Source organism: Schistocerca gregaria, chromosome 7, assembly GCF_023897955.1.
Source record: "Schistocerca gregaria isolate iqSchGreg1 chromosome 7, iqSchGreg1.2, whole genome shotgun sequence".
Taxonomy (NCBI): Eukaryota; Metazoa; Arthropoda; class Insecta; order Orthoptera; family Acrididae; genus Schistocerca; species Schistocerca gregaria.
In genome coordinates, this window is record NC_064926.1 from 514,866,912 (window position 1) to 514,889,551 (window position 22,640).

A 22,640-nucleotide genomic window follows, 5' to 3' on the forward strand; every position below is an offset into this window, starting at 1 on the left:
AGTTGCCAGGCTCGCGTGATTTAAGGTGGCAATGTTCAACTTTCATTCAACATTAAACAACGACTTCTTCGCCGTCCCACATATGTTGCATCGGCAATAGTCTGTTACGTGAAATGAACATTCAAACAACTCATTCGACAACTTCTTCGCCGCCCCACAGCCTGACTTACTCCCTCTACAATGCATTACTTTTTTTTACTTTTATTGATTGTCATATTATGGCTTCCTTCGAAAACACGATCACTTCCACTTAATTGCTCTTCCAACTCCTTTGTTGCCCTTGACAGTATTAAAGTGTCCTTGGCAGTCATCAAAACATTTTCTCTCTTCTGCCTCAAAATTTTTCGTTGGCTTCCTTTTCAGATTTCTCTTTGTACAGACTGAATAACAAAGGGGACAGGCTACAGCTCTGTCTTATTGCCTTCTCATTTATTTCTTCCCTTTTACGTCCTCCGACGATGATAACCACCGTCCGGTACTGTACAAGTTGTAAATAACCTTTAGCTCCCTGAGTCTTATCTCTTAGGCATCTCTGAGAGTGAAATCCAGTCAACTTTTTTAAAAGTTTTCTCTGAGGCTACAAATGCCATATTCGTTAGTTTCCCTTTCAAATGTATCATTACAGGCCACATACTGTCCCGACGTTCATTGCTTGGAAGCATGTAAATGAGAGGTGGTAGCGCTCTAAATCTGTTACATGCCTTAATAATTGATAATTGTTTAAGGTACATTCGAAAGACCTTTTACCAGTCTGCATAATTCAAAACAGTTGTCCTTTTCCTAGGATGTTAGTTATGTGATACAAGGAGGACAACATGTTTAAACAGAAAATAAGTGAAGTAAGAAAGTGAGTCATTAAAAAGAAAGAAAAGTAATTAAAAAGTGCATAATCATTTCTTTAATATATTAAGGTAGCCAGTTGGTAAGTGAGATGGATGATATTGCCACCGGTTTTGTCGGTGATTTCTTCCACCACACTGTCACCAGAAACCAGCGGTGTGAGGGGAGGATGATTTACTGATTACCTGGAGAATCGTAAAATCGTTGTTTCTTCAGTATGGAATGGTAGGAGAAAGAGAAATGACAACGCTATGAAGTACATGTTCAACATATCTCATTGCTGATGACATTTTATTACAATTGCCACAGGTCAACATTTGTTGACTGAATCAGAAAGCACGTTAGTTGGGAAGAAACTGTTGCACTTGACCGTAGATTTGTATATTATGAAATACAACTTCGAAAGTTATCCCAATGAGGGTACATGATTTCACATTGTATCAGCAGGTTTGTAATACGCAAGCTTCTCAGATGGGACCGTACGTACAAGGCTAGTAAGGCTAGCGACATGGAAATAATAACGTACTAAAAAGATATATTAAAACACTTCTTACATAAAGCTCCCTATCTTACGTTGTTCGTTTTGATGTACGTACATTCTATCTGTATGTAAAAGTAATTTTTCTATACACTCTTCTGGATGCCATTTGTTTTAACGTTTTTCTACATACTAGACTGAAAAATGTTAAGCCAGAAATTATATTTAATAATATACTTTAAACGATACGGAATCGTACTTTTAATTTAACATTATTAATTTGTTGTTGCTGGGATAAATGGATTTTGACATTAGGATGAGAAAGAAAGATTGTTTCAATATGTGCTACATTAACATTTATTTATCAGAATTACAGCATTAACAGACCACTTTCTTAAATTTAGACTTGTCAACTTCAGTGTGATTACTGACGACTTCCCATATCAGCTCCATCAACTCGTCGCTAGGTTCCTTGACAGTTGTGAAGATTTGAGCCATTTCTGTAACATAAACGTTCGCGTTCTGCAATTTTGCACTTGCAAATTGTCGGACAGGATTAAAAGTATCATGAATCTTTACAGAATATGCAAATGCTGCAGATTATCGTAGATTTCCTTACTACAACTGTATTTAATGAATAAGCTTAAAGACTGGAGTTACTACCGGGTACAACACACTAGAATAACACAATAATGCTTTCCAACATTTCAGCTAAATTATACCACAACGTTTGTGGAAGTTAGAAATCATTAACTTGCTTGCAAGGTAAAAAGTAGAACTTAAATTTTGACGTCTCGTTGACGACAACTTTATTAGAGTCCGAGCATAATCACGGACAGGGGAAGAAATGGAAACGTAATCGGCAGAGTCTGTTTCAAATTAATTATTCCCAGAATTTCATTTAAGAGATTTAGGGTGATCTAATAATATGAATTGCAGGATGTTGATTTGAACCAGCATGCTAGCAGAAGAGTGTCCATACTCTTTCCACTGCTCCTCTCCGTCAGCGAAACTGGTCGGAAGATCAATACCGAATGTGGCATGACAGTATTAACAAAGTCATAAGACAAGAGACGCTTCCTGCCGTGTATGTGCCACAACTGGAAATAGTGTTACTACTATACTAAGCTTAAATGGGGATAACTTCAGCAGGCAATGAAAATAATGCACAGTTTGGCTCATCATGGGAAAAATATATATGTATGGTGTTACAAAAAGGTACGGACAAACTTTCAGGAAACATTCCTCACACACAAATAAAGAAAAGATGTTATGTGGACATGTGTCCGGAATCGCTTAATTTCCATGTTAGAGCTCATTTTAGTTACGTCAGTATGTACTGTGCGTTCTCGATTCACCGCCAGTTGGCCCAATTGAAGGACGGTAATGTTGACTTCGGTGCTTGTGTTGACATGCGACAGATTTTCTGTGAATGTTTGGGCAGGCATTGTTGGTGATGTCTTGATTGGGCCCCATGTTCTTCCACCTACGCTCAATGGAGCACGTTATCGTGATTTCATACGGGATACTCTACCTGTGCTGCTAGAACATGTGCCTTTACAAGTACGACACATCATGTGGTACATGCACGATGAAGCTCCTTCACATTTTAGTCGAAGTGTTCGTACAGTTCTCAACAACAGATTCGGTGACCGATGGATTGGTAGAGGCCGACCAATTACATGGCCTCCACGCTGTCCTGACCTCAACCCTCATGACTTTCATTTGTGGGGGCATTTGAAAGCTCTTGTCTACGCAACCCCGGTACCAAATGTAGAGACTCTTCGTGCTCGTATTGTGGACGGCTGTGATAAAATACGCCATTATCCAGAGCTGCATCAGCGCATCAGGGATTCCATACGACGGAGAGTGGATGCATGTATCCGCGCTAACGGAGGACATTTTGGACATTTCCTGTAACAAAGTGTTTGAATTCACGCTGGTACGTTCTGTTGCTGTGTGTTTCCATTCCATGATCAATGTGATTTGAAGAGAAGCTATAAAATGAGCTCTACCGTGGAAAGTAAGCGTCTCCGGACACATGTCCACACGACATATTTTCTTTCTTTGTGTGTGAGGAATGTTTCCCGATTTTGGCCGTACCTTTTTGTAACACCTTATATATATATATATATATATATATATATATATATATATATATATATATATATATATATATATATATATATATATATTGGTAGTGTTCATCTTTCTGAAGCTGAGAAAAATGTACGGTAGACGATAGAAACTTCTATTGCAAGTACAACTTAAAACATTGAGTAGTGAGACGGACACAGAATCACTGCAGCAATATTTATTTCACTTCATCCTCACACACCGAAATGAGAAACTATTGTCATAGCTCGTTCATGACGCACAAAATATTGCAGAGGTTGTTAGAGGAAGTAGATGAAAGAGACTAACCATATCCCAGAAAGCAGTAGTGGTCCATGATGAAATCCTCGTGCGAGTACACTACATTATATGGTCCGCTCAGTAGAGATTCCCCTGGAAAAAGAAGAAAATATTTATCAACTCATACACATGTGTACAGATCGTGCCAGTTAGAATTACTGTTTACTGCGACATCTATGTCTAACTCCTCCAGAGGAATAAAGTAAAGAAAAATTAGTTTGTTCCGGTGTAAGAGTAATGCGTGTGCCTTCTGCTATCAACAAAAATATGCCTCTACACGTCTGTGAGAAAATTAGCTTACATTTTTGGAAGTATGAATTTGCACTTACATACGCCTTCATAGACCTTGTCCAGCTTGTTTCCGGTGACAGACACATAGCTGTTCAGAGGAAAGCTGAAAAAAAGAAAGAACAGAACAAGTTAGTGGAATGTTTCTACCATGCTCACCGTATTGTACTGACATCGCTGTGCTAAAATCTGGGAATGTTTCTAGGATGCAGCCTTTACATTGAAATCAGCACTAACGATTTCCGAAGTCGTTCCACCCAGTGCTGCACACAACCAATGTTGCATTTCTTTCTGTATGATGGTTATAGTGTGTTTACGAAGTTTTTCCAAGCAGCTGCTTTACAGGTGTAAAGATTGAAAATTCCGGGAGAAGACCAATTGGCTCTCTCAAGACTTCACATAATTCGGAATATTTTAGACATATTCCGGAGTCAATGGAAGCAGTAGACGCTCTAGCAAAGTATACTTCGTAAGTCATAAGTGTCATCCTTTCCCTAACCAGAACTACTTGCAGTGCTGGCTGTTCCATAGAAACATAATGACGAGAGCTGAAAAACCGAAGGCATGTTAAATATTAATACGCAATGCCCTTATGAAAGGATTGCCTCTTTCTTATTTCTGACGTTTAACTTGCAATTAGCAGCATATTCCTTACAATATAACTTCAAACCGCTGAGAGAACTAGAAAAATAAATACCCAGACTGAAAATTTCTGACAGATTAAAAATTTTAATATACAAACTGGAACTTCCTGACATATTAAAACTGTACTACATCGCTGCTTCTACAAAGTATGTGGACTGTTTTGAAAGTATGACATTCATCAAGTAACAATAATATTTGTAAGATCTGTCTGGGTAGATGTATAATTCGGTAACGACTAAATCCCTTTTTTGTATTGAAAATGATTTTATTACGTTGAAGGAATAACTATCAATATGTGGTTCAATATCTCCAGTGTCACAGAAATTATTTACATTGGTACAGATTTGTATCTCCCTTGCTTCCAGTGGAAAGCATTATTTTCCGTCACTAACGAATGAAGCTCTCCCAAGAAAAGAGGTTAATTGTCCCTTATTTACCGTGATCCAACAGAATCCAAGCATTGTAACCAGCGTACACACGATATTTAGCCTACAGCAGGGTAACCTAGTGACTTACAGAGGCGCTTTGCTGAAGTTGCCAGTGAGGTTATTTAACCTACAGCAGGGTAACCTAGTGACTTACAGAGGCGCTTTGCTGAAGTTGCCAGTGAGGTACATCTCGGTGTCGCTCTCCCCAGGAGACTGGACGTACGTGACGCAGCCCAGGTCAAACAGGCCGGATACCTGGTACTGGTATTGCTGGTACCACGGCTTCTCCTCCTATGGTGCCACAGCGGAGTTTGTAAGTACAGTGTTCACAGCATGTACGATAAATATTCTAGTGTACAAATTGGAGGGTTTAAGCGCTGATTCAGTGAAACTTAATGTTAAAGACTAAAATAATCTTCACTGCAAGTTGACTAGAGTTTAAAACCAAACTCAGCAGACAAAAATGGGGGAGGATTTAACTACGCCAATACAACTGAAGTATGTATACATATGTAACATTTCAGCAAGGTTGAGGTATACGTTACACTGTCTCTGTTTAGAGTATCATATACATAAAGAAAATCTTAATTTGAGTAACAAATTGCTATCAGTTGAGGAAGTTTCTGCCTTAAGGTTTTAGTTAGTTCTATTACGGGGAAGATCTCTCAGAATACGTTACCCTAATTTAGGGCAATTTCTTTTCTACTGTCACACGTTAACTACGAATCTTATTTCCTCCTGCCCTAAAGACACTAAAAGACTGCTTTTAACAAGATGTAAAGTATTCATAAGTACAATATATGTAAGTTTGTACGATACCCTTTCTCTGCTGCTGCTGTTAACTTACGGTAGTCATGTAGAACGTCTCAGTGGAGGCAGCCGGCAGTACACAGCCCACACTCTCTGTGGAAGCACCCTTTGCCAGCAACGGCAACACCAGGAGTAGCAGCGAAAACATCTGTCGGCAAAGATGACACTGTTTATAGAAATTGATGGAATATAAGATAAGTGTGGTGATTCAGCTGTCCCTACCTATGGGTTTTATGAAAGCCACAATGCCTTCAAAAAGTACACTCGAGACTCTCTTATTCTCTCACTTCCTACGCGCAAACTGTTATTCCTGCGGAAAAATTGAGCAACACATCTTTTTAGGAAATTTAATGCAGCTAAATTTTGCCTTCTGATAAGCTTCCGCTGGAAGACACAGTTCTTGAGTTACTAAAAATAAACTGTGTTCGAACGCCACTTTTGTACGTATTTCCCTAATAAATCGAAAATTTCGGTATCTAGCGAAAACGTATCCCTCTTTCGTATAAGTACACTCACGTTTCTACAAAAAGGTCCTGTCTTCTTGGGCGTAGGACTCATAGTTTGAACGTAGCGAGCAAAAGAATATGAAAACTTTCACGTGATATTCCAATGCGTTACGGATTACATGGGTAGGGGTAGCTGAATCATTCCGTGTATGTTGTAATTTTAGCATTTGTCGTTATGTAGCAAAAGAAGCTGTTCGTTGCTCCAGGTAAAAACAAACATTAGATAGTTCAATTGGCTCTGAGCACTATGGGACTTAACATCTTAGGTCATCAGTCCCCTAGAACTTAGAACTACTTAAACCTAACTAACCTAAGGACATCACACACAACCATGCCCGAGGCAGGATTCGAACCTGCGACCCTAGCAGTCTCGTGGTTCCGCCTGCAGCGCCTAGAACCGCACGACCACCGAGGCCGGCCAAATATTAGAGTTCATGATGATTGGAATATCAACAAATTACGTCTCGAATAAATCCATACTGTAAGGACATGGATAATATGTTCACACAACAAGTGATTAAAGATTAAGAAGGTCAACACGGAATTAAAGTAGTGCCGTCTTTTCTGCGACAAGGGAACTCTCTGCTAAATCAGTAGCGAGCTGCAAAATGAACTTGAGAAGAGACAGTACGCTGGTAAACATCAGTCACTACGTCTTTAGCAAAGAGGTTTCCGATGGCAATCTGAGTCTATGGTAGCACTGGACACATTATGGTGTTCAGAGCGGGTACTGGAACATCCCATTCTTACCCACAGACCCACGTCCGATTTCGTCATATGTAAGAGGGATAGACACTGAACTGTAGTACTGGTTGTGGAGCTTTCTCCGTCGACAGTGCAAAGCCCATTGCTGAGGGGTGGACGGAAGGTACTGAAGTCATTGCACAACTGTCCACTGCCCACAAACTACAAAAGCTGCAGACCCGTTAAATGCTCTCGTTGGCTTAAGAGAAGCAACAATTTGTATTACAGAATTCGTTACATTTCAATGCGTCCTGGAGGGAATACGTCGTGGCTGGTCTAAACCTACATGTATCGCTTTTTACGAGCAGCAATCTTAACTGTTATGCTATATGAGTATTCATCCATCTTCGAATAAGATCTTACTTATCAGTGACACTTCGTAAGCAGCCACCAGAGTTTCTCACAGTGGTTATGTAACAATTCCACCACCTAGGAAAAAGTTGTTGTAGAGAATTGTGGTTTTTCCTGGATTAGAAATACCAATAAATTAAATTAATTTCGTTGAAATGAAATAAATGCAGTCTCTTAAGTTGAAAGCTGTGAATGTGTAATGAGATGAAATGAAATCAGATGCAGGCGTTCAGAAATGCTGGTTCTGAGTACCAGTTTGACACTGTTTTCATTAGTTACGACATCTTCATCACACTGGAGTTTAATGTTTTCTGAACGCATTTTGATTATATCATTTTATACCAGTGTCATTGAGCCCAGCTCCTTGTTTCCTGAAACAATGGTATTGATTAGACACTACAACAGTAAACGCTAACCTCACAGTCTGCATTCTTAGATGGAACAGAGAACTTCAGTGAAGTGTGACGTTATTGATATAACTGATGTAACAGTAGGTCTCAGTTCCAACGTCCTGAAAACGGCCTGATCAGCGAGGTTTTATTCCACGAGGTTCTGTCCACGCACATTGATTCCACACGCCCCGAAAACGACCAATCACACTTCATAAACACAGTGCAGGTCTGCGTCGAAGAACACTGTCTGTCACCTTCCTGTCAGGCTCATTCGCTTCATCTGTAGCCCATCGAATTTTTCAAACGCATAGTTGGATGAATTCTTGTCCAACATTGTTCTCCTAAAACAACAGTGTTAATATGCTATGGACTCACATAAAGAAAAGGGAACAAGCCTTCTCAGACGTTTCCATGATCAGACGTTTATTGATTGCTATTACGGAATATATGTGCTTGAACACCGTTCCTTAGTTTAGCAATGTGTATCGGGGGATAATAACTAGACTGCTTACTTACAGTAATTCTTGCTTTTTTCTAATTTCCATTTTAATATGCTGAATGTATTGTGATTAGTCGTTGTAATGTGTTTTTCTGTTAATACTTTTATTTTACATATTTCGTCTGTAACTAGAATTATTTTAAATCTCCAAAGCAAAAATCCTGGAAGAAACCGGCTCCCACTCTATTGAACATGTTTCGGAGACACCTAATACAGGTCACATACTTGTGCTGGTTAGTTAACGTTCGTTGTTATTACTATAACTATATTGCTAAATGGTTCAACTGGTGCTCAATCCAAGTGGAGAGTTTGACTATCCAACTGCTTCCAGGGGAACTTCCAGGGGCATCCTAACTTTTTGGCCGAAATAAAAAATTTAATACGCAGTCATAATCTACTATTGAGAGGAATAATCTTGCATTAAGGGCTTAACTGCCTGAGTCAAATAAAAAGTTATAAAATGTGTATATGTCTCTACCCGAGGTAACAGACGGTGTGTAGATTACCCAGACGACATTCATCCAGTATCTGTGATATCGGAACACTTATTGAGTTCCACATTTCCGCCACTGGTGTGCTAAAACGGCAGCCTCAAACATGACGTTTTAGTTTTTTACTTCTTTGTCACTACCTTTACTCGCAACACATTCTGCAGATGGTATCCACATGTACCAAGCAAAGTAGGTGACATGTGCTATCATTATGCGACTTGTGGTTCAGGAGATACGACAGTGTATGAATAGGAGCTCGATTACTTAAATAGTCGGCAGTGGGATTTACTAGTTGTGAAATTTTCTACTTCGCAAACATTAACTATCACACGGTAAATAGTTATAGATTGTTGGAGTTTACTCTTCTAAATAACAGGTAACCCCCTGTTTCTAATTAGTAGTTAATATTCACTTTCTACAGAGGGCACAGTAAATGCAACTTTTTTCAAAAATCGGAGGAGTATGTGTTAGATGTTTGATTACTTACGGCTGTTCCGTGTGGGTTGTCGTTGTATGACAACCAGGGACTGCGTCTCCCTTAAATACGATTCTGTTCAAGGCTCCCTGGGACCGAACTTGTATCAGAGGCACCTATGTACACTGTGAAAGCAGTAGACAAAGTGATACTTAATTACTTCTTAATACGTAGAACCAGCTGCTAATCTGCTGAACAAACAACGACATGTGACACATCTGGGAGCTTTCTCATTTTTGGCACATGTGAAAGTCTAATACGAAAGCGAGTCACAAGGCACGTCGATTAATTTCAAGTGTTAATGATAAAATACATTTGATTAGTGTTTCTTACATAAATGAACATTAGTAAAATATATGCAGTTTGAACTATAATCGATGTAGTTTTTCTAAGTAACGAAGTTTTTATTGAAGGAAAAAAATCTATTCACTACACAGGAATTATGAGTGTATTTAGTTATATTTCATATCTCGCTTCATATTAACAGATATCTGTTGATTCCTATTTGATGATAATTGGGACGTTTTGTAGGGCATTTTACAGTAACTACCGTTCCGTCTGCTTATTCTGGATAGCATCCTCAGAGAACAAGATGCTAGATGATTTTCGGACTTTAGCAAGCCCAACCAGCCGAGCTTAAACAGAACAGAAATATTGAAATTTGAAATATTGTTGCTGTTAACTGATATTCGTTCTGTCTCAAGTAAGCAGAAGACTGTGTCGAAGAAGTGACTTACTGCAATAAGGTTCGTGGAAACATTTCATATTCTAGTGGCTTTCCTTTCCAGTATTCGGCAATTATTGCGATTTTCTTACAGTCGCACAGTTCTAGCGGATCGTAACGGGACAGACTGTTCACAGTCAGAACCAGGTTTGTTTGATATAAGGTAGGATGGTCTGAGATACACACTGCATGTGATCTTAGACAAACAGTGGAGGTATGGATTTTTGAAGAAATTGTATCTCTGCATCGACACTGAACCTTATTGTTTGTAAAATCTGTGTTACTCCTTTACATTACATCAAGTACATTGCTCATGATTTCATCATTCCATTCATTCTGCATGTCAAAGTTTGTTAAATGACGAGATAGAGCTGTATATGAATTGGATCATGTACTAAAGTACAGCGCACTGCGTTCTACTAAGACCATTTGGTACATCAATTGTTTGTTGGATTCTGAAGATTGCCCCCATCTGAAGCCAGGCATACATATTGAAGCTATCTGTGCTGTGTTCCCAGATGCAACCTCACGGTTGCTCAGAGCCGAAGCTAAATGGTCGTACTTAAGTCAGGGTGATATGTTGCCCAATGGTAATTGCCCGTATCTTGGAATCTTGCTGTTCACCAAATCCGAAGTCAAGCACAGGTAATGAAGCTGAGGGTTCCAGTATTACTACGTGGTAATGGCATACTTCCCCCATTTCTTAGAACCTACGGGTCCATCAGATCCGAAGCTAGGCACATGCACAGGAATTGTGTGTAATATCATCCGACTTAGTATCTGTGTATGTCCTACGTTAATGGAACTTGGTGCTTCTCCATATCTGAAGCGGTGTAAATGTATTGTAGTTTAGGGTGCTTGTGTTCCTCCATGGTAGTAGTATATGGCACCCACTTATTGGAAACTTGAGTTTCAGCATATCTGAAGGAACGGCCACACATAGGAATTCAGATTTTTGTGGTATGCTATCCACTGGGATCTCAGAAATCACTATAATAGAAGAAATGTGAAAGTATTGGTGTTCAGAGGTCCTGTTTTCGTGGATGACGAATTGTGTACGTCACGCATGTCTTGGAATCGCTTGGCTCCCCAAATCTGAAGCCAACTCCTGAACAGAAACTCAGGATGCTGTTCACGTCCGTAGCTGCTCGGTAGGTCCGAAGTTTCTTGGAGTCTCATGTTCCACTGGCTTAGAAGTAGGGTGCGTGTACAGAAGATCATTTTGCTGTGATGTCCCATGCTTATATGGTACATCCACTCTTTCTTGAAACCTCTTTGTTCACCATACTTGAAGCATGCACCTCTACTGACGTTTCTGGTGCTGTTTTACTCGATGGTAACTGATTACAACCAATATGGTTTGGAAACGGACTCTTCAATAGCCTTGCAACCGGGCACACGTACTGAGGTAACGGTGTTATTGTTTGTATGGTAATTGAGTACACCTCTATTTGTTCAAATACTGTGGTTCACAAGGGTAAAGACAGGCAAACAGAAAAGTTCAGTGTGTCTTTTTGCTCCATGACAGCAGTGTACGTCTACCATTTGTTGGAACCTAATGGTTCACCAGATGCGAAATCAGGCGCACCCGCGAAAGTTCAGGGTGCTGTGTTTCTACATTGTTCAATTGTTATGTCGATCGTCTGGTAGGACTTTGCAATTAATGAGGTCCAAAGACAACTGTTGTCTCGAGAATGCACATTATGTAACGTTTTGGGACTTATGTAGGTTACAGGATATTATGATGTAATGTTTCTGGAAGTATTATTCAGCTCTGTGTGTCAGTAGTAATGAGGTACGTAAGAATGTTAGATGTTCATCGCTATCTGAACTTTGAAAGTTCAGAAAGGGAAACAGTAAAAGTTAAAGAGCGCTATGGCCTCTGAGCTAACTTAACGATATGTTGTCGTGTTGGTACAGGCTCAACCAGTATCAAGGAAGAGTTACTGACACAGGAGAGGCAATCAAACCAGCCAGAATGCAGGTCACCCAGAAAGAAAACTAGATCGGAGAGATCGCGAGTAAGGAATGGTGCCTCATTCTGTCAGCTACTACAAAGCTAAAATAAATACGGTTACTTGGTAGCACCGAGGATCCAAGCCGCTGTGCGATTCGATGTGACACACCAAGAGCGCCTATTGCTACTCGAAAGGGCAGCGAACGCCCCCGTCATAAAGTGATTCTGTAATCGCCTGTTTTGCTTTACGGGAGGTCCAGTGATGCTTAACTTATCAATGAACTTAGCATTTATAAATTACTTTGTAGCAAACGTAATGCAATTCACTCGTAGTAAATAGTCTCGTAAGTACATTTTCCGGCCCAATGTTGTATTATAATTTTAGTTATTTGTAGTCTTTGCTGGTTATTAGTTCAAGTGCACGTTTAAGGTCAATAACAGATGGACTCCCGTACACTGGAATGACTCCGAGTAATAAGTTAAAGTAAAGTATTATACTGCGCACAACGTAAACTGCCGCCCATGAAACAGCATCAGGAAGGATAGCCAATAACGAAATGTTACAATAGAAAAATACATAATTAAATTTGTAGATGATGTGATGCTGAATAGGGTGCCACCTCCGGCATCTACAGTGGCTCTGAGATGACACTTACGGGTGCGTCATTCCATTGTGTTAACAGGGTGACTGCCTCAGCTATGTTTTTCGCAAGTGATCAGCCATACACATATCCCTGTACAGTACTGTTAGCTCCTTTGTCATTTTACTTCTGCTTTAATACCTGAAGAAGCACGTCTCACTCTTTCCCAATTGTATTAAGGCGTGTGAGATAATGTGATTGTGAAAGCGAATGACAGTCAGTTGGAAATAAGTGCATGAGTATCGTTTTGTAGGGTCCTTTCTCACAATGTGAAACAGTTTAGAAGTTTTATCCACCATTGTTTGTTTTAAAATCTGTCAGGGATCTGAGAACCTCTACGGTGAGTGCCAATAAGGTAAAAAAAAAAAATAACATGCGTCATTTCATGCCGTTTCGACTGTATGTCAAAATTCAACAATCATGGCAGCTGGCTAGCGATGGGATGCATGTGACTTGGTGACTCTTGACCACACGGTCAAAAATTTACGAAGCGCCGTAGATAACGCTGAGACATGTGGGGCCACAAATGTTGGCAAATACCCTAAAAATAGATGACAAAGTTACGAACTTGTAGCGTGCTGCAGGTGAAAAATAGGTCTGCAAATTGTCTTAACAAGTTTGAAACAAATGGTTGTAGCTGCGTCATAATTTTCATTTAGCAGTAGCTATTATTTATTTCTTGACGGTGACTAGATTCGGACCCCTGTTCTGTGCAAACAATCCGTGCTGTATGTATGACAAACAGGCTTCAGCCCATGTACAGGGACTGCCTTTGCAGTAATAAGAGCTTTATTGGTCCAACTTAACAACAGCAAATTACACCAAGTAAGATGGACCTATCCTACGTGGACTTATTACGTGTTGTTAATTCGACAGGATGCCGCTTTGATTGCTGCAGTGGCAGTTACTGTACATGAGCTGTAGCCTGTTTGTCACACTTAGTACACGGATGGTCAGGAAACGGTCTCGGGTATCCGAAACTAGTCACCATCAAGAAATAAAAATATAGCTACTGCTCAATGCAACTTATGATGTAGCTACAACCATTCTCTTCAGTGGATAACAAATAAAAAAGGGATGTCATAACGCGATGTAACTCTATGCACCTATCGGTTTGTTGCACCTGACCATCCCAAAACAAATAAAACATCCGCGTCAGTGTGGCTAGTGGCCCAAGTATGCGACGTCACCGTGACAGGCTCATGGTTCGATTCTTGCGCACGACAAGCAGTATTTTTGCATTATTTTACATATTTACGCGTTAAGATTTATGTGTTAACACCCCTCTCCCCCCCCCCCCTCTCCCCATGAACAATGGACCTGGCCGTTGGTGGCGAGGGTTGCGTGCCTCAGCGATACATATGCCGTAACGTAGGTGCAACCACAACGGAGGGATATCTGCTGAGAGGCCAGACAAACGTCCGGTTCCTGAAGAGGGGCAGCAGCCTTTTCAGTAGTTGCAAGGGCAACTGTCTGAATGATTGACTGATCTGGCCTTGTAACATTAACCAAAACGGCCTTGCTGTACTGGGACTGTGAACGGATGAAAGCAAGGGGAAACTAAAACCGTAATTTTTACCGAGGATATGCAGCTTCACTGTATGGTTAAATGATGATGGCGTCCTCTTGGGTAAAATAATCCGAAGGTAAAATAGTCCCCCATTCGGATCTTCGGGCGGGGTCTACTCACGAGGACGTCGTTATCAGGAGAAAGAAAACTGGCGTTCTACGGATCGGAGCGTGGAGTGTCAGATCCCTTAATCGGGCAGGTAGGTTAGAAAATTTAAAAAGGGAAATGTATAGGTTAAAGTTAGTGAAGTTCGGTGGCGGGAAGAACAAGACATCTGCTCATGTGAATACGGGTTTATAAATACAAAATCAAATAGGGGTAAAGCAGGAGTAGGTTTAATAATGAATAAGAAAATAGGAATGCGGGTAAGCTACTACAAACGGCATAGTGAACGAATTATTATGGCCAAGATAGATACGAAGCCAACGATTACCACAATAGTACACGTTTATATGCCAATTAGCTCCGCAGATGACGAAGAGATTGACGAAATGTATGATGAGATAAAACAAATTTTTCAGATAGTGAAGGAATATGAAAATTTAATAGTCGTGTGTGACTGGGACTGAATAGTAGGAAAAGGAAGAGAAGGAAATGTAGCAGGTGTATATGGAAAGGGAGTAAGGAATGAAAGAGACAGCCGCCTGGCAGAATATCGCACAGACCATAACTTAATCATAGCAAACGTTTGGTTCAAGAATCATGAAAGAAGGTTGTATGCATGGAAGAAGGCCTGGAGATACTAGAAGGTCTCAGATTATATAATGGTAAGACAGAGATTTAGGAACCAGGTTTTAAACTGTAAAAAATTTCCAGGGGCAGATGTGGACTCTGACCTCAATCAATTGGTTGTGAACTGTAGATTAAAACTGAACAAACTACAAAAAGGTGGGAATTTGAGGAGATGGGACCTGGATAAACTGAAAGAACCCGAGGTTGTAGAGACCTTCCGGGAGACCATCAAGGAACGATTGACAAGAATGGGGGAAAGAAATTCTGTAGTAGAAGAATAGGTAGCTTTGAGAGATGAAATAGTGCAGGTAGTAGAGCATCAAGTATTAAAAAGACGAGGGATAGTAGAAATCCATGGGTAACAGAAGAGATACTGAATTTAATTGATGAAAGGAGAAAATATAAAAATGCAGTAAATGAAACAAGCAAAAAGGAAAACAAAAGTCTAAAAAATGAGATCTACAGGAAGTGCAAAATGGCTAAGCAGGGATGGCTAGAGGACAAATGTAAGAATGTAGAGGAGCATATCACTAGGGGTAGGACAGATACTGCCTACAGTAATATTAAAGAGACATTTGGAGAAAAGATAACCACTTGTATGAATATCAAGAGCTCAGATGGAAACCCAGTTCTAAGCAAAGAAGGGAAAGCAGAAAGGTGGAAGGAGTATATAGAGGGTCTTTACAAGAGCAATGTTCTTGAGGACATTATTATGGAAATGGAAGAGAATGTAGATGAAGATGAAATGGGAGATATGATACTGCGTGAAGAGTTTGACAGAGCACTGAAAGACCTAATTCGAAATAAGGCGCCGGGAGTAGACAACATTCGATTAGAACTGCTGACAGCCTTGGGAGAGCCAGGCCAAACAAAACTCTACCATCTAGTGAGCGAGATGTATGCTACAAGCGAAATACCTACCCTCAGACTTCAAAAATAATATAATAATTCCAATCCCAAAGAAAGAAGGTGTTGACAGATGTGAAAATAACCTATCAGTTTAATAAGCCTAGGCTGCAAAATACTAACACGAATTCTTTACAGACGAATTTAAAAACCGGTAGAAGCCGACCTCGGCTAACAACAGTTTGGATTCCGTAGAAATGTTGGAACACTGGAGGCAATACTGACCCTACGACTTATCTTACAAAATAGATTAAGGAAAGGCAAACCTACGTTCCTAGCATATGTAGACTCAGAGACAGCTTTTGACAATGTTGACTGGTATACTCTCTTTCAAATTCTGAAGGTGGCAGGGGTAAAATACAGGGACCTGGAAGAGCAGCTGAACGGGATGAACAGTGTCTTGAAAGGAGGATATAAGACGATAATCAACAAAAGCAAAACGAGGATAATGGGATGTAGTCGACTTAAATCGGGTGATGCTGCGGGAATTAGATTAGGAAATGAGACGCTGAAAGTAGTAAATGAGTTTTGCTATTTGTGGAGAAAAATAAATGATGATGGTCGAAGTTGAGAGGATATAAAATGTAGACTGGCAATGGCAAAGAAAGCGTTTCTGAAGAAGAGCAATTTGTTAACATCGAGTATAGATTTAAGTGTCAGGAAGTCTTTTCTGAGACTATTTGTATGGAGTGTAGCCATGTGTGGAAGTGAAACGTGGACGATAAATATTTGAGACAAGAAGATAATAGAAGCATTCGAAATGCGGTGCTACAGAAGATGGGTAGATCACATGAGTAATGAGGAGGTATTGAATAGAATTGGAGAGAAGAGAAACTGTTGGTAGGGCATATTCTGAGGCATCAAGGGATCACCAATTTAGTATTGTATGGCAGTGTGGAGGGTAAAAATCGTAGAGGGAGGTACTGGGTTCAAAATGGCTGTGAGCACTTTGGGACTTAACTTCTGAGGTCATCAGTCCCCTAGAACGTAGAACTACTTAAACCTACCTAACCTAAGGACATCACACAAATCCATGCCCGAGGCAGGATTCGAACCTGCGGCCGTAGCGATCGCGCGATTGCAGACTGTAGCGCCTAGAACCGCTCGGCCACTCTGGCCGGCTAGGTACAGGGAGATGAACAAACTTGCACAGGATAGAGTAGCATGGAGAGCTGCATCAAACCAGTCTCTGGACCGAATACCACAACACCGACATGTGTTAACAGCAACGTGCTGATTTATTATTTTATTTACCGGTGTTGCGTTCTCCGCTGGTTTATTGCAAAGTGCAGTACAACATAAAACATACCATATTGGGTCACAGATAAATGAATATAAGCTACTGAACTGCCCAGTTATCAGTAATTGAGCTAATTCTCGTTCACTAAATAACCTCTGTAAAAAAACTTCTGTTTAAATGTGTTCAAATTAAAATAGGCGTTCAAAATTTGCAGCGAAAGCTCGAATGCAATTACTGCATAATTTGTCCGTGATGCAGCTACTGCATTACGCACAAGCAGAACCGCTGCACGTGCGGAGACGTATGTCGTCTGGTGAATTCACATGTTCAGCCATTCTCACCTATTTTGGGGGTATTTTTCGAGATTTAAGACTTAATATGTCGGACAGTGTGGGCAGTAATATGCGGCTGTTTGCTGATGATGCTGTGGTATTTGGCAAGGAGCCGAAGTTGAGTGACTATAGGAAGATACAAGCTAACTTAGACACACTTTCTAGTAGGTGTGGTGAATGGGAGCTAACTCTAAATAAGGAAAAATGTACGTTAATGCCGATGAGTATGAAGAGTTAATCTGTTTTGTTCGGTTACAGTATCCTGCTTGACACAGCCACGTCGTTTAAACATCTCGGAGTAACGCTGCAGTGCGATAAGAAATGAAACGCGAATGCGAGAACTACGGTAGGGATGGAGAATGGTCGACTCGGATGTATTGGGAGAATTTTAGGAAAGAGTGTTTCATCTGTGAAGGAGACAGCATGTAGGACGCAGGCGCGACCTGTTTTTGATCACTGCTCGAGAGTTTGAGATCCGTACCAGATCGGATTGAAAAAAGACATAGAAGAAATTCAGAGGCGGGCTGCTAGATGTCTTAACAAGAAGGTTGAAGGAATATGTGTTGCAGAAATGCTTCTGGAAGTCAAATATGAATCCCTGGAGGGAAGGCAGCGTTCATTCTAAAAAAGACTATTGAGAAAATTTTGAGAACTGGCATCTGAAACTGACTGACGAGCGACTCTACTGCCGCTAACGTACACTGCACTTAAGGACCACGAATACAAGACCCGAAAGATGAGGGGTCATACGGAGGCATACAGACAGTCGTTTTTCCCTCGCTCTATTTGCGAGTGGAAAGGAAAGGAAATGACTAGTAGTGGTGCAGGGTTCCCTCCGCCACGCACCTTACAGTGGCATCCGAAGTACCTAGATGAAGATGCATATATAGAACGTGTCTTATAATTAATTACTTGTCTCAGCGATACCTACATCGCTTCTGGCGTTTTTAAAAGCTAATAAATATCACAATGTGTGTCGAATATACTGGGTGGTACATTGATAGTGACCGGGCCAAATATCTCACAAAATAAGCATCAAACGAAAAAACTACAGACAACGAAACTCGTCTAGCTTGAAGGGGGGAACCAGATGGCGCTATGGTTAGCCAGCTACATGGCGCTGCCATAGGTAAAATGGAAGTCAACTGCGTTTTTTTTAAATAGGAACTTCATTTTTTTACACATTTGTGTAGTACGTAAAGAAATATGAATGTTTCAGTTGGACCACTTTTTTCGCTTTGTGATAGATGGCGCTGTAATGGTCACAAACGTATAAGTACGTGGTATCACGTAACATTCCGCCAGTGCGGACGGTATTTGCTTCGTGATACATTACCCGTGTTGAAATGGACTGTTTACATATTGCGGAAAAGGTCGATATCGTGTTGATGTATGGCTATTGTGATCACAATGCCCAACGGGCGTGTCCTATGTATGCTGCTCGGTATCCTGGACGACGTCATCCAAGTGTCCGGACCGTTTGCCAGACAGTTACGTTATTTAAGGAAAGAGGAAGTGTTCATCCACATGTGAAACGTCAACCACCATCTACAACAAATAATGATGCCCAAGTAGGTGTCTTAGCTGCTGTCGCGGCCAATCCGCTCATCAGTAGCAGACAAATTGACCGAAAATCGGGAATCTCAAAAACGTCGGTGTTGAGAATGCTGCATCAACATAGGCTGCACCCGTACCATATTTCTATGCATCAGGCATTGCATGGCGACGACATTGAACGTCGTGTACAGTTCTACCACTGGGCACAAGAGAAATTACGGGACGATGACAGATTTTTTGCACCCGTTCTATTTAGCGACAAAGCGTCATTCATCAGCAGCGGTAACGTAAACCGGCATAATATGCGCTATTGGGAAACGGAAAATACACGATGGCTGTGACAAGTGGAACATCAGCGACGTTGGCGGGTTAATGTATGGTGCGGCATTATGGAAGGAAGGATAATTTGCTCCCATTTTATCGATGGCAATCTAAATGGTGCAATGTATGCTGATTTCCTACGTAATGTTCTACCGGTGTTACTACAAGATGTTTCACTGCATGACAGACTGGCGATGTACTTCCAACATGATGGATGTCCGGAACATAGCTCGCGTGCGGTTGAAGCGGTATTGAATAGCATATTTCATGTCAGGTGGATTGGTCGTCGAAGCACCATACCATGGCCCGCACGTCCACAGGATCTGACGTCCCGGGATTTCTTTATGTGGCGAAAGTTAAAGGATATTTGCTATCTTGATCCACCGACAACGCCTGACAACATGCATCAGCGCATTGTCAATGCAGGTGCGAACATTACGGAAGGCGAACTACTCGCTGTTGAGACAAATGTCGTTACACGTATTGCCAAATGCATTGAGGTTGACGGACATCATTTTGAGCATTTTTTGCATTTATGTGGTATTTACAGGTAATCACGCTGTAACAGCATGCGTTCTCAGAAATGATAAGGTACATGTATCACATTGGAACAACCGAAGTAAAATGTTCAAACGTACCTACGTTCTGTATTTTAATTTAAAAAACCTTCCTGTTACCAACTGTTCGTCTAGAATTGTGAGCTATGTGTTTGTGACTATTACAGCGCCATATATCACAAGCGAAAAAAGTGGTCGAAGTAAAACATTCATATTTATTTACTTACTACACGAATATGTAATAAAAATGGGGGTTCCTATTTAAAAATGCTGTTAATATCCGTTTTACCTATGGCAACGCCATCATGCGGGCCATCTGGTTTCCCCCTGCAAGCGAAACAAGTTTCGTTCTTTGTAGTTTTTTCGTTTGACGCTTATTTCTTGAGATATTTAGCCCGGTCACGATCAGAGGACCACGCTGTATATGGCGTTGCTCCTACCTTGATTGTGGGACTGTGCTGAAATGCTAATTAACTGCGTGTCCAAACATATATATAAAATTCTCAGTGACGGGTACCAAGGAACTCTAGTGTTGTTTAGTCCAAAATAGGAGGACACGGTTCATATTGGCACGGGAGGATTCATGGGTCCTTCTTAAACCTGAACCATCATATGTGAAATGTGATACTCTGCATGTATCATACTGCATCATTTTGATTACAACAAGTATAAGAGCGATTGCTGTAGTGCATGCAGGATTTAAAAGTACATGCACTCGAATAAGTCGGAGGACCTGTATTTGTTAATAATGAATTAATTAATATAGATTTATTGAAACAGTAGTAATTCATAAAAATACATTACCGGAAGATTTTAATGGCAGAAACACCCTTTGTGCGAACGATGAAAAGGAATCACAGTCATCAAGAAATTATTGTTAGACTTATATTTGCGGAGAAAGTAGTTATTTTTAATTGTAAATGTCACCCATATTGTCTTCTTCTCGAAATCCCAGTTCAGTCAAATAATTTTAAATAGCTACTGACCTACGGTACTATTACTCTCCGAGGAATACTGATTAAATATGTACTCATTAAATATGTGCTTTAATGTTAACCGCGGCCAAGAAACCATTAATTACGGTATATCATGAGACTGTGTGTGGAACGGAGTTTCCGAAACGTGTGAGAGGAAAAGACAGGTCGCTGACCGAGACTGGGGTTTTGTGATACAACTGTGTAAAAAGGCCAATAATCGGTGTCGTGCGCGAGAGTATTGCGTGCTGGTACCAGTCGCCGAATGAACAGTGATACTAAACTACTTCTTTATGAGATGTCAGAGGAGGCGGGAGTGTTATAGGTATGTGAAAAAAGGAATCGTGGATCATTATCGGCACACGTGATGTAATTTTCAATTACTGAGATTTTCGTATTTAAACACATTCAAAGAAGGAAGAGTAACTTACGACTGTGAAAGGAAGATTTATGATCTAAACAACTAAGACAATATAAGGAAGTATACTTAAAGGAATAAAGAGTACTCTCGAGTTTCAGTTCAGTGATCAGTAAGTACGAATTTCATGTACTGGTATGACTCGCATAAATCAAACGAACATTATGTATTGGAAACTCGGTGGAAACCTGCGGCTTGCACTGTCAAATCGTCTTTGAAAGTAAACTTCTTAGAGGTATAGTAATTGTTGTATACATAATTCCTTATTGATCGAAATCCAATGAGCATCTGAGCTCTGTTACTGCTCACTAACAAACGGCGGGAGGTTTACGTGAGGACTGATCGCATTGTTTGAGTTCTAGTTACATCACCAGACAGGTCAATCAACCAACAGAACGAAAGAGCGCAACTTATACGTACCTAAACAATACAGTCAATAAGCAGAAGAGCTGTTGAGGCTTAAGACTTGTTATGTAGACATCAGTACCTTTAAATAGATTCCCTTCAAATAAAAATAGTTGTTGTAGCCATCGATTTCTGTAGAGTCTTTAATTTGATATTGTTGGCTTGTATGCGAAGACTGCTGTTGTTCACAAAATACGTGTGTATGTGACTGTTTCTTTGCATTCAGTAAAGAAAGAATTATATAAACATCGAACCCGATGGCAAACCCTGGATAACGCTATCAAGCAAATATAAACTATTTCAGTAATGTGCGGATGGGTAATACTGCATTTGAACCGTATGCCAGATATATTTCGAGATAAATAATAGTCACTGACAGGAAGAGAATGGTATCAACAGAACATAATTATCGTGGGGTAATGATATTTCGCGAATACATTTGTCTCGGTAACATAATTAAGTAATTAACATTTCAAGATAACAGGTTAATGTGAGCGCAAGGTAAACCATTAAAAATGTGAAATGCTGCTACGTTAACAAACTGAATGTTGAATGTAAGCATGTAAACGAACATGCATTGTGTTGTATAGGTAATGGATTCAGTCTATAGGATGGGGTTCCATGCCTGTTACACATGGTCAGTCAATACACGAATAGTTAACGCCATTTGATGATGACGCTAGAGTTGTCGTCGGATGTTAGACATATCTGGTGATCTAGCATGCCTTCGCAATATGTCGACACTCTGTAGAGCGTTTTGGGGAGCTTTATGTGGAGGAGCGCGATCCTGTTGAAAAACAACACCTTGAACGCTGTTCGTGAAAGACTGCAAAACAGGTCGAATCATCAGACTGATGTACAAATTTATAGTCAGGATGCGTGGCATATCCACGAGAGTCCCCATGCTGTCGTAATAAATCGCACGCCAGACCGTAACTACCAGA

General features: G+C 40.5%; 1 protein-coding gene across 1 annotated transcript in view; it reads right to left on the reverse strand.

The window, feature by feature from the left end:
• Positions 1–1,696: 1,696 nt before the first annotated feature.
• Positions 1,697–22,640, reverse strand: part of LOC126282455 (uncharacterized) — a 63,251-nt gene continuing 42,307 nt past the window's right edge. The window contains exons 3-6 of the mRNA XM_049982112.1: positions 5,249–5,385; positions 4,063–4,127; positions 3,743–3,826; positions 1,697–1,818 (exon numbers count right to left, since the gene is read on the reverse strand). Coding sequence (XP_049838069.1) covers positions 1,697–1,818; positions 3,743–3,826; positions 4,063–4,127; positions 5,249–5,385 — 408 coding nt within the window. The remainder of the gene's footprint in view (positions 1,819–3,742; positions 3,827–4,062; positions 4,128–5,248; positions 5,386–22,640) is intronic.